This window comes from Thamnophis sirtalis, unplaced genomic scaffold (assembly GCF_051295495.1).
Source record: "Thamnophis sirtalis isolate CommonGarterSnake01/CBP01778 unplaced genomic scaffold, rThaSir2_p1.2 scaffold_3, whole genome shotgun sequence".
Classification (NCBI taxonomy): Eukaryota; Metazoa; Chordata; class Lepidosauria; order Squamata; family Natricidae; genus Thamnophis; species Thamnophis sirtalis.
In genome coordinates, this window is record NW_028261383.1 from 171,054,738 (window position 1) to 171,068,021 (window position 13,284).

Genomic DNA, 13,284 nt, shown 5'->3' on the forward strand with positions numbered 1-13,284 from the left:
GTGAGAAGTGAAACGTCTTCAAGGAAAATAGGGGCATGCATAAGGTCACCAGCGTGCCTAACATCCCTGTCCTACTGTTCCAGTGGTGGGATTCAGCCAGTTCGCACCTATTCGGGAGAACCGGTTGGAAACTTTCTAAGCAGTTCGGAGAACCGATTGTTGGAAGAAATCTACTTTTGTTTTTTCCCACTTTACAGGGCTAATCCTGTAAGGAAGGCAGGAAGGAAACATTCTGGTGTTGTTTCTAGCCTCATCTTTATTGCCCTGCTTACAGAAACTGCCTCTCCGGTTAACCCTTATTACATTGTAACAGCTAAGGCGAAGCGCCCATCAACGTGAGTGATGTTGAGTTGGCCATGGTCACATGGTCACATGACCACCGAGCCCCGCCTACCCTGCTGGTTATTAGGGCAGAGAACCAGTTGTTAAATTATTTGAATCCCACCACTGTACTGTTCCCATTTATTTGTTCCCAGTTCCTGTGTTCTTATTCATGTTTATTCTTATTCCTGTGATCTTGTACATGAGTGACAAACTAAAATACAAACTAAAATACAATAAATAAATAGTTCCCCTCCGCAAAAAAACTTAAGTCCAGTTGCCTTTTGGAAAAAGCACTTGAATGACCTGAATGACTACGAATCTCACTTATTATAAAATAAGTGTCTGCTAGACATTTATAAGTTCATTTCTGAAACAACACTTTGAAGTTATTCCTTTTCACTTATGTCTTTTATTTTTGGTAGGCAAAGGTATGAGGTTTCCTTCAAAAGATTTTTCAACTGATAATTTTATTTTGCTTTTTTAGTGTTTCCAGGTCACCAGGGAAATTACATTGCAATTAGTGAGCAAAGCAGGAAGTTCACTGTCCCTACCCCACCCCCCGACAAAAGAAATTTATGTTTTGGGATGGGGGAAATATGAAAGATTTCACAAAAAAAGAGTCTTTTACTTTTGAGTCATTTTTGATGTGCTACACGACAAATATATATATTTTTTTTTCAGCTGTTCCCAACAAAATATTATTAAACAGCTAGTTCAACTAAAAAACAAAGCCATTATTTTGGACAATTTGTTTTTTGTTTTCTTTGCTTTTATTCCTATCTTAATTGTCGTTTTGAAACCCAGCCAAGGTCACCCCTAGTGCTAAAACATTGTTTGTCCAAACAATTGGGTTTCAAAAATTGTTCGAACCTACTCTGTGGGTGTGGCCTCCTTTGTGGGAGTGGCTTGCCACCCATGTGACCGGATGGGAGTGGCTTGCCACCCATGTGACCGGATATGAAGATGCCGACGGACACTTGTCAGAACCACCTTAAATTACCTCACACACAGCACTGGCCTGCATAAGAATAGGATGTCAACTTGTTTTTTAAAAGGCATCTTTGGTTTGCGTTAAAACAACTTCAACACACGCAATGTTCTGATTGCACCACAAACACAGTGGTCATCCTTACCTTTCACAGAGGCACTGAGTTTTATAAATAGGAGCATGATAGTGTAGAATAATCATCTCCAAGGACCAGTGGTGGGTTTCAAAAAATTTTGGAACCTCTTCTGTAGGTGTGGCCTGCTTTCCGGGTCCACTGGTGGAACCTCTTCTAACCGGTTCGGTAGATTTGACGAACCGGTTCTACCCAATAGGTGCGAACTGGTAGGAACCCACCTCTGGCCCAAACCACTACCATCACTTGCTGAATCTGACCCTTAACTTTACTCTGACTTTCTTTGTCTCCTTGTTTTGCAGGTCGGATGGGGAAAATTCAAGAACTGTCAGGTCAGTTGCATTTTTTGAAGAAAACATTATTTTGCTATTTTTACCCCCTTTTCTTATAAGTTCTTGAAATTAGCTTATCTTTCCCCACTCTTCTCCTCTCCCAACTCTCTGTTGCCTGCATTCTTCTCAGAGCCTATGTGATATTGGTACTCTTCCTTGGGTAAATCTGAGTTTAGGACTTTTTTGTTGTGAATTTTATTGAACACACACTGTGATAACAGTGCAAAAAATAGGAAGATGTACGGCAAATGGGAAAGGGAAGTTTAGTTGGGATGGGGTGCAATAAGAGACGAAAATAAATATACTTTGGTTAAATTAAATTCCTATAGTCTCAGAATGTAGATATTTTACCTACGGGTCAAGTTGCTCATCAACTTTATAATGAGTGTATATACATTTTTTTGTGCCTTCTAGTCAGTGTTGAGTCCTGGCAACTGCCTAAGCAGGTTCCTGCGGTTATTCGTTAGTTGGTAATAAATATTCATCAAGTACCGATTCCATGCTATACACCGGAAACAAACTTAAATATGGTTTTTGCCCAAAAGCTTAGATTTGAAAGAAATGTTATGGCTGCCTTCATATGATAGGTGTTAAGCACTGTTTTCTCAGTGACCCCAAGGCTGCATTGAACCATAAACTAATCCCATGTGGGATTATTTGCCTATCACATTAAAATGTGGTTGGCTAGTTTATTGGTTCAGGGTGTTGCAGAAACATAGCCATGCATGGAAAAAGGAGGAGGAGTGGAACAGTGAAAATAAAAGACAAGGAGGACTTGAGCCAAGATTGATGGATATTTCTGCTAATATGCTGTCTTGACTGCAACACTATGAGTCACCCTGGTAAACAGTAACTATATATTACAGCTTGTCAAATGCTTGACATTGACCTGTTTCTGCAGGGTCAAGTAAGCAACTAGCACAGAGAAATTGAGGAGAACATGGTACATGTCAGGATTTTGTGATCCTTCAATGTGACTTTTCCATGTTGCAGGTCTGGTTAACACTTGAATGGGCGCCTAAGATAAATGCCAGGCTGAAGGCTAGATTGTGAACACATCAGTAACACATCTAGAAGGAGGCAATGACAAGTCATTTGCCTACTGCTGTCAAAAACACTGTATAGATATGTCCATATCAGACATCAGGAATCAAGCTGAAATTCCAAGAAGTCTTTTTACTCCCCTGCAATACGCACATAAGGCTTACCTATATTTGCCGTAGCCGCGTCATCTGGCTGTACATCAGAATAAACCCAACCCAGATACATATCAATTTGGATTTTGAACTTAAAATGGTGGGCAGCAAAGTCGCTGCAGCAGAGCTGGGCCAGATGGATCAATCTGGGCTTTGTTCTGTGCAATACAGTCCAGCCCAAGGTGAAACGAAGAGGGGACCACACAGAAGCACTGAGAAAGGAAGGGAGATGGACAGGAATTGTCTATTCGAGCCCCTTCTATTTCTATTTCTATTTATTAAATTTATAGGCCGCCCAATCCTGAAGGACTCCGGGCGGCTTACAGAAATAAAATTTTAAGAAAAAGGTTAAAAAGACAAAACAGAAGAGAACAGATTAAAAGAAACACATCATGCACCCAGTCTAAGCAGGGCTGGACCTCGGTCAAGAGGTCAACAGCCCCAGGCCTGCCAGAATAGCCAGGTTTTAACAGCTTTTCGGAAGGCCATGAGAGTGGGTAGGGTCCGGATCTCTGGGGGTAGTCCTTCTGCTGCCCACTGGCGAGGTCTGCTTTCGCATTACACAAAATGAGGTGGCAGCCTTGAGTTTCATGCAACAAATTATTTGTTATTTCACCTATTAGTGGGACATTTTTTTTTGCAGCCATGAACAGAAAGGCAATAAAGGTATTTTCAATCCTGGATGCCAAGATTATGCAAACGAGAATGGCTATTGGTCTGGATGTGTTGATTGGGAGAAACTTACAGCTGCCTTAGAGCCAAGGAAAGGAGTAAAAGAGTAGAATAACATAGAATAAAATAGAATTCTTTATTGGCCAAGTGTGAGTGGACACACAAAGAATTTGTCTTTGGTGCATATGCTCTCAGTGTACACAAAAAGAGAAGATACATTCATCAATGAGCCGAGGTGGCGCAGTGGTTAGGGTGCAGTACTGCAGGCCACTTCAGCTGACTGTTATCTGCAGTTCAGCTGTTCAAATCTCACCGACTCAAGGTCGACTCAGCCTTCCATCCTTCCGAGGTGGGTGAAATGAGGACCCGGATTGTTGTTGGGGGCAATATGCTGACTCTGTAAACCGCTTAGAGAGGGCTGAAAGCCCTATGAAGCGGTATATAAGTCTAACTGCTATTGCTATTGCTATAAACCGTAAGGATACAAGCAACAAAGTTACAGTCGTGCAGTCATAAGTGGGAGGAGATGGGTGATAGGAACGATGAGACGACTAATAGTAATAGTAACGCAGCCTTAGTGAATAACAGTGGTGAGGGAAATATTTGTTTAGCAGAGTGGTGGCATTCGGGGAAAAACTGTCCTTGTATCTAGTTGTCTTGGTGTACAGTTGCTCTATAGCGTCGTTTTGAGGGTAGGAGTTGACACAATTTATGTCCAGGATGCGAGGGGTCTGTAAATATTTTCACGGCCCTCTTTGACTCGTGCAGTGTACAGGTCCTCAATGGAAGGCAGGTCGAACATAATTGTATTTTTTTTCTGCAGTTCTGATTATCCTCTGAAGTCTGTGTCTGTCTTGTTGGGTTGCAGAACCAAACCAGACAGTTATGGAGGTACAGATGACAGACTCAACAATTCCTCTGTAGAACAGAATCAACAGCTCCTTGGGAAGTTTGAGCTTCCTGAGTTGGCGCAGGAAAAACATTATTTGTTGTGCTTTTTTGATGACGTTTTTGATGTTAGGTTTGAGCCGAGGTGGCGCAGTGGTTAGGGTGCAGTACTGCAGGCCACTTCAGCTGACTGTTAGCTGCAGTTCAGCGGTTCAAATCTCACCGGCTCAGGGTTGATTCAGCCTTCCATCCTTCCGAGGTGGGTGAAATGAGGACCTGGATTGTGGGGATGATATGCTGACTCTGTAAACCGCTTAGAGAGGGCTGAAAGCCCTACGAAGCGGTATATAAGTCTAACTGCTATTGCTATTTCCATTTTAAGACTTGAGATATGATAAAACCTAGAAATTTGGAGGCCTCTATTGTTGATACTGTGTTGTCTAGTATTGTAGCATATTCCCACTTAGAAGTGACTAGTTTTCTGTTACGTTTCTAGCCTGTTCTTTTTCTATGTAAGGTAATGCTGCAGTAAATAGAAATTCCCACGCATTTAGGCCTCACAATAGTTGCGTACACTAGATGAGACAGACAGGTAGACACCAGGCCACCCAGTGAACCTACAGTACGTGGCTGAATTTGGAACTGAATCTAGGTCAGGTCTATTCATTTAACTTGTGCAGTGTTTCACAGCATGGTATCTTCTGCTCCAGATGTGGTGACCTTCAAGGCCCATTGTCCTCCCTCATTTCAGACATTGGCAGAGCGCGGTGGGAATGGATGGATGTTGCAGTCTAACTGTTAGAATGGAAGGCTGCTACCTTATATTTGCTTATTTGCTTGGTTTTAGTCACCGCGACAGCTATAATTAATTTAAAAAAACCGCACCAATCAAGTTTCATTGTCTTTGGGATTGCTTCTCCGCTTAAATCTATACCAGAATGTGGCACAACCTCACAGAGAGCAGGACCGTTGGCTGCGACGAACAAGTATACTGTAACTTAAGATAATGAGGGAGGCTAGAAAGGTAGCAAAACACGAAGGATTGGCATTCCACAACATATTTTTAACTTCTCCCCATTGTTTGCATTTTTAACAATGCAGAATTCTTTTGTACTGTAAAGGATTTCGGTAACATTATCCCTGTGGCTTTCAGGTTATGTTTATATTTTCCCAGCTGTGGTTTCATTTCGTAAGAGCTATTTTGTTGACTAGTGCTGAAAAAAAAGAGAATAGTCCCTCGGGATAATATGTGTGTGTGCGCGTGTATGTGTGTAAGCTGCCCGGAGTCCTTCGGGATTGGGCGGCATATAAATTTTAATAATAAATAAATAAATAAATAAATAAATAAATGTTATGGACTTTGCATGGTACTGTTCAGTGTTGATAATTTTAGTTGCTGGATGATGAGTCGCTTATATTAGTAAGAAGTGATCTTCTAAAATAGGCTTCACGATTCTTCCCTTTGCTGTTCATAGTTGTGTGTGTGTGTGTCTGTGTCTGTGTGTGTGTGGGTGGGTACACATGCATATACACCCACAGATACACGCCCACTGATTATATAGCCACAACTCTGTGATTTTCACTCATATTTTGGAAATGGGGAACTTTTTCCTGAACCTTGATTAATAAGGATTCAGAGTGTTTGAATAACCTATTATTGGAAGGAATAGGAGAGAGGGGGCTAGATCAGACATCTTGGCTAACATCTTTCCCAAATTGCTGTTCCCAGGAAGCCATGAGAATTAAAATTGGCATGAAACTGATACCGGTACAAATTGGCTCTGTTCTGATAGCAAACCTGGAACGAGCTCCCTGTTGAGATCCGGACCCTTACTACCCTCCCAGCCTTCCGCAAAGCCACCAAGTCCTGGCTGTTCCAGCAGGCTGGGAGGAGCTGAGAAGCATCTACCTCCACGGAAATTGTGAATGTTGGTTTTGTTTTTAATATGTTGTCTTTGTCTCGTTCCCCCCTTTCCCTTGTCTTCTGTGAGCCGCCCGGAGTCCTCCGGGAGTGGGCGGCATACAAGACAAATAAATAAATAAATAAATAAATAAATAAATAAATAAATAAATAAATAAATAAATAAATAAACCTAATGAGATCACTTACAAACCTAATGGGCCCATTCACACAGCTTGTCTTCTTTTAATTCGCATTAAATCTGGTTAATATTTTATAGCTTAGAGCAGTGTTTCTTGACAACTTGAAGATGGGTGGACTTCACGTGGTCAAGATTGAGAAACGTTTGGCTTAGAGACTTTAGTGAATTCAGCTCTGTGTTCATGGTACAATGCATCGTAACCCTCCCCCCCCCCAAAAATGGGTAAATTCAGCCATCGAGTTAAATGTATTGTGTGAATGCAGCCCTTTGGGGTTTAGTCGGGGCTTTTCAAAGAGGTTGAATAGCTGTGTTTAAGAAAATGCAACAATAGTTGTGCTCCTGCTGAGCTGGCGGTACATTTTTTGCTAGCTCATCTGGAATGATGACATCTTCTCTTATTCCAGATGGAGGCTTTTCCCTGCGACAGGCGTGCTGATTTTGTGTGCTTTACACTTGTAATGCAACGCAGACCCTCTGTGCTGATCGCAACTTGTCTAAATGTACTAAGAGGATTTTTGCTGATAGCATAAAAATTGTGGCACCCAGCTTGTTTTCTCTTTCACGCTCTGAAAGCCGTTCAGTGAGATCTTTTCTTCTAGGGCCTTACCTAAAGGCATTGCAGTTTTTGAGCTAAAGAAGCCCAAAGGGTACTCATTGTCAACATTACTTATTAATATCCAGCAGAACCGATGGAAAAATTCTGCACAAGCATCAGTTGCAGGCACCTGAAAGAGTTAACGGAGAAAAATAACAACACGTGCATCATAAAGTCATGGCACAAATGAAGCAAGTTACGTACTTGTGTCATTATGCAAATACGCACAGATCATTTCTGCAATCATCTTATGCCTCTGTGGTTGTTTTGATGTCACTGTGTGTTATTGCGGTTGCAGCTGGCCCAGCTGTACTTCCTTTGAATAAGGTAGCCTTCCCCAATTGGAATTCAGATCAGGGATGTTAGAATTTGGAGGTCCAAACATCTGGAAGGTCCCAAATAAGGGAATGTTGCAATATGGCAGGTTGCACAAGAAATTTATTTTATGTATTACCGATCTTTCCATGCCTCTAAATTCCAGAGGGCTCTGAGCAAGACAGAATTCTCAGGGGATTGTTCATTAATTCTACATTTTTTCATCGTAAAACCTATCTATTTTAGGGCAACTGCTCTTGCATCAGGAGTGGGACTCAGAGAGATGTCATGGTAATATTGTGTGGAGTCAGCCAGTAATCACTGTGCCAAGTTGCATTGTGGATTTGCAGAATCTGTATTATTTTTTTCTTTCCCAGACATAGAATTTGAAAACGAAAGCTCCTTTGCATTTTTTTTTTATAATGGTGTCTCTTCTTCAGCAGATAAATGTGCTAAAATATAATGTCTGTGCTCATCCAAACCATAGATTTAATTTTTTTTAAACTTAGAGGATAACTTGAAGATAATTCAGTGAAGTCCAGCCAAGCTATGTTTTAAATACTTCTGATGACAGAAAATTACTGTGATTAGGAAAGTTTCTTCTAATCCCTTTTGTAATACAGTACTCTGCGGAAGTTCCTAGCTAGAAAATCTAGGATTGAAATGCTAAAACTTTCAGTCTCCACCTGTTGGGAGATTACTAGGTTGTGGAAGTCTGCTTTGCTGTATCAATCTCTTGATTCAAACCATGTCTTTTGGAGAATATAGAACAAATCTGCTCCCTCTTCTGCATGGCAGATGGTTACCCTAACTGCTTTCCAGTTTCTCTTTTCAAGCTAAATGTATCCAGGTTTTTAATAAGACTGAGTTTCCAGACTTTAGAAGAGATGGTTCTCAAACCTTTTGGACCACTGGGCTCATTGGGAATTCGATGGGCATCTTATGAGAACTCACATATCACGATTATGGCCATTCGCAAAGCATCCCTCTACAGGTAGTCCTTCATTTATGACCACAATTAGGACTAGAATTTCTTTTTGTTGTTGTTGTAAATGTGTTTTTATTTTCCATTTTCATTTTGTACAGTCACATATATACTGTACATAGCCGGGGCCATACAACATTAAACAATAAACACAGCCATTCCTCTTGTCAACAATACCCCCCAAAATAGAAACCCAATGTACCTCTTCGACCCTCCATACACCCTTTCTTTCGTCCCCCTCCAACTTTCCATCTTCCCTCCATCATTCCCCTCTACCCTACTTCCCCTCCCCCTCTACCACTCCTCTCTCCCGGTACACTCCCTCCCTTCCTTCTCACCCTCCCTCCCATCCTCTCTCCCACCCTCTCTACCCCTCTTTCTTCTATCCCTCTACTCCTCCCTTCGGTGTATAGGACTAGAATTTCCATCGCTAACCAAGATGGTTGTTAAGTAAGTCACATTTGATTTTACAACCTTTTTTCACTACAGCTTTTAAGCAAATTGCTCCAGTTGTTAAGCGAATCTGCACCCACTCATTGACCTTGGTGGAAGCCAGCTGGGGAGGTGCATCTCATGATTCTAGGACTCATTGTCACAAATACAGGCTGGTTGCCTACCACCGAAATTTGGATCACGTGACCATAAAGACACCTCTGATGATGTTGTAAGTGCCAGGACTATGACTTTTTCAGTTTTGTTGCAATTTCAAGGGGTTGCTAAATGAATTGTGTACCAGCCACTTTTTTTATTTTCTAAGAATACATTCAAATTCTTAGTTATATTGATCATCAGACTTTTCCACACAGCATAAAAATAAACAGGTTACACAAGGTATAAAAGTAGAGAAACTTCCCCATCTCCAAAAAGGGAGGTAGAAATAATAAAACCCTGTATATGAAAGCAAGACATAATAGTAACATCTCTATTTCCCTGCTCAGACTGCTTAAGAGAAGGTGGACTGCTTATATACAATGGTTCCTCCGTACTCGACTGGTTTGAAATTCATTGAATTTGGTACTAGACTCATTCTGACGTGAAAATTTTGTCCCAGAACTCGTTGTTTGTTTGGTGCTCAATGCACAAGCTTGAACCTGTCAGTGTCTGTTGTCTTGAGATGATTCCTTATGGGAAAAATTTGGTACTCATCGTTTTTGGTAATCGTTTCACCTCCTGGAACCAATTAACAGCCGAGGTGGCACAGTGGTTAAATGCAGCACTGCAGGCTACTTCAGCTGACTTCAGTTCTGCAGTTCGGCTGTTCAAATCTCACCGGCTCAGGGTTGACTCAGCCTTCCATCCTTCCGAGGTGGGTAAAATGAGGACCCGGATTGTTGTTGGGGGCAATATGCTGACTCTGTAAACCGCTTAGAGAGGTCTGAAAGCCCTATGAAGTGGTATATAAGTCTGACTGCTATTGCTATTGCTAACAACGAGTGCCAAGGGTACCACTGTACTACAATATTCTGAAAGCCTTTGAACTTTTAGTTCATACATGTGAAAGGCACTCTAAAAATGAATGAAGCCCAGGCTTATATGGAAACAGGGCTACAGGAATTGAAAGGGATGAGTGAATCCTTTAAAATATCTGGAAACCCCCAAATGTGTTTTTTTTTAAATAAACCCCAGAACCCAGGAGCAATATTCTTGGATTTATGCAAGCCAAGGGAGTTTGTGGGTCCCTACAAGGAATGTTAGTGATTCACACTTTTTGCACCTCAATCGGAGGCTGAAAGAGAAGTGAGGCTGAGGAGAAGCAGAAGTTGCCATCCTTTCATTCCACACAGGACCTCCAGGAAGTCACTCAAGCCCTTGTCACCTCAAGGCTAGATTACTGCAACGCGCTCTACATGGGGCTACCCTTGAAAAGCGTTCGGAGACTGCAGCTAGTCCAGAATGCAGCCGCGCGAGCGATATTGGGTGTAGCGAGGTACACTCACGTTACACCTGTCCTCCACGAGCTGCACTGGCTACCAATTGGTCTCCGGATGCAATTCAAGGTGTTGGTTATTACCTTTAAAGCCCTACATAGCTTAGGGCCAGCATACCTGCGAGACCGCCTACTGCCACATACCTCCCTGCGGCCGGTGAGATCCCACAGATTGGGCCTCCTTCAGATGCCATCAGCCAGACAATGTCGGCTGGCGGCTCCCCGGAGGAGAGTCTTCTCTATGGCTGCTCCGACCCTTTGGAATGAACTACCCCCAGAAATCTGGACCTTACCCACTCTCATGGCCTTCAGGAAAGCCGTTAAAACCTGGCTATTCCGGCAGGCCTGGGGCTGTTGACCTCATTGCTGAGGTCCAGCCCCGATCAGAACGAATGAATGTGTGGTGATTTTAAATCTGTCTTTTCTTTTTATTCTTCTTCTTCTTTCTTTTTCTAAGCTGCCCGGAGTCCTTCGGGATTGGGCGGCCTATAAATTATATTAATAAATAATAAATAATAAAATAAATAAATGACTTGCTGAAGAGCCCAGTTTGAGAATCATTTCTCTAGCACTGCTTCCTCTAACCCTGCCTTCAGCCATAAAGTGGGCACAGGTAAGCCGAGGGGACACTTTGATCCCCTCTTAGGGAATTTGCCATTGGAGAAGCAAACAGCTAGCATATTTCCTCTTCCAACAGTAAGTGAATCAGTGCCAGCTACTGGAGTTGCTAGGCAGGGCCTTTCTAAGGAAACAAAAAGTCATTTCTAAATTTGGTGCTGGATGGGACTTCACCACCCTGCAGCAACAGTTGAAGCCCAAGGGAGTGTCGTTCTGCTTCATCTTTCTCTATAAACACTTTGCTAATTACAAGCCACAGCTTATCCTCCTACTTTTGCTTCCATTATTCCTCACCGTTGCATCAATTTTTTCTGGCTGTTTACGGGTTCTACAGATCTGACAGTTTCTAAAGAAACAGCAAGAAACCATGAGTTTAGGAAGTGGAATACTATAGTATCCTTGCACAGATCCTGTCAACTAGGCTTATTTATATGGCTATTCCAGAATACAGACCTACAGAGTAGGTTACAGCTATCTGTTTCCTGTTTGGCCAAGTTTAACTGAAGCTAATATTCAGCTGCCTAAGGCAGTTGTCTGATCCTTGCCTCATAGCAGGCCTGCTTCCATATATTTCATGTGGAAAGGCAAGAACCTTCCTTACTAATAAAAACATTGGAGCAGAAATGTGATGCTTTGGGGCAGAATGATTACATCATGGCAGTAATAGGGTACAGTACAGTGGTGGGTTTCAAAAATTGTTCGAACCTACTCTGGGTGTGGCCTCCTTTGTGGGAGTGGCTTGCTGCCCATGTGACCAGATGGGAGTGGCTTGCCGCCCATGTGACCGGATATGAAGATGCCGACGACACTTGTCAGAACCACCTTAAATTGCATCACACACAGCACTGGCATGCATAAGAATATGATGTATACTTGTTTTTTAAAAGGCATCTTTGGTTTGCGTTAAAACAACTTCAACACACGGAATGTTCTGATTGCACCACAAACGCAGGAGTCATCCTTACCTTTCACAGAGGCACTGAGTTTTATAAATAGGAGCATCATAGTGTAGAATAATCATCTCCAAGGACCAGTGGTGGGTTTCAAAAAATTCTGGAACCTCTTCTGTAGGTGTGGCCTGCTTTCCGGGTCCACTGGTGGAACCTCTTCTATCCGGTTCGGTAGATTTGACGAACCGGTTCTACCGAATAGGTGTGAACTGGTAGGAACCCACCTCTGGTACAGTAGTATGACGTGTACTCTAGAGGAGTGTGATCAAGTGTGTCTAGCTTGTGTTCTTTCCGATGAGACTGCTAGAAAAACAAAGGTAGCATTTTGTGCCACAATGGTGTGTAATGGGAACATTGCTGTGTAATGTGAGTTTACAGCAGCATAAGCATCTCTCTTAGGAGATCCGTGGGGCCTCAAGGTCGAAGCCCAGTACAACGAGTTAGGGAAAGAGGAATCCGTATGCCTTGAATGTTTCTGCGTCAGCATTCGGCCAATACTAGAAGCAGAGGTTACAATGCCTCTCCTTACTGGTTTCAAGTCCCACAGAGATGGACAAGATCAAGAAAGCAAGAATTACAGCAACTAGAGAAAAGCACTTTGAATACTAGTATTAGGTGTAAGTCAGAGGTGGGTTCCTACCAGTTCGCACCTATTCGGTAGAACCGGTTCGTCAAAGGCGAGTGCTGAGGTTAGGCTAGCTAGCTGCTGCCACACCGTGAATGACTGCCTGTTTAAAAAAGCCTCTAAAAAGCGCCCTCTACCATGAGGCAGGAGAACTGCATGCCTCATCTAGTCTGACTTTTTAGGCGCTCGAGCAGAGTTAAGCGAGGGTTAAAAGCCTAAAAAATCCCGAAGTAGTTGAGGCACGCAGTTCTCCTGCCTCATAGTAGAGGGCGCATTTTTAGAGGCTTCAACTCTGTCATTCTGTTTAAAGCTGCAGCGTCGCGCTCACTCTTCCTCCTCTCTTTCTCCGTTTCTGATGCCCCCACCCCAGGGGTGGGTTTCTCGCCCTGTTCCAACCGGTCCGGTTGGAATGGGGCCGGTGGCGTCCTCGTGCACGCACGCGGTGCACGCATGCGTACTAGCGTCTGCGCGCCGCTCCAGCTGCTCCTGGACGATCGCGCAGGTGCTGTATGCGTCCTGCGCATGCGTGGAAGCGCAAAACTCATCAAAACCGGGTAAGGACTGCGGGCGGGCGGGCGCGCCCTTCGCCGTTCCCGGAAGTTACTTACTTCCGGGTTCGGCGACCAACCGGTTC

At 43.1% G+C, this 13,284-nt stretch overlaps 1 protein-coding gene across 1 annotated transcript in view; it reads left to right on the forward strand.

Moving 5' to 3' along the window:
* Nucleotides 1-13,284, forward strand: part of IQSEC2 (IQ motif and Sec7 domain ArfGEF 2) — a 208,902-nt gene that overhangs the window by 30,449 nt on the left and 165,169 nt on the right. The window contains exon 2 of the mRNA XM_087710929.1: nucleotides 1,748-1,777. Within this exon, the coding sequence (XP_087567055.1) occupies nucleotides 1,748-1,777 (30 nt within the window). The remainder of the gene's footprint in view (nucleotides 1-1,747; nucleotides 1,778-13,284) is intronic.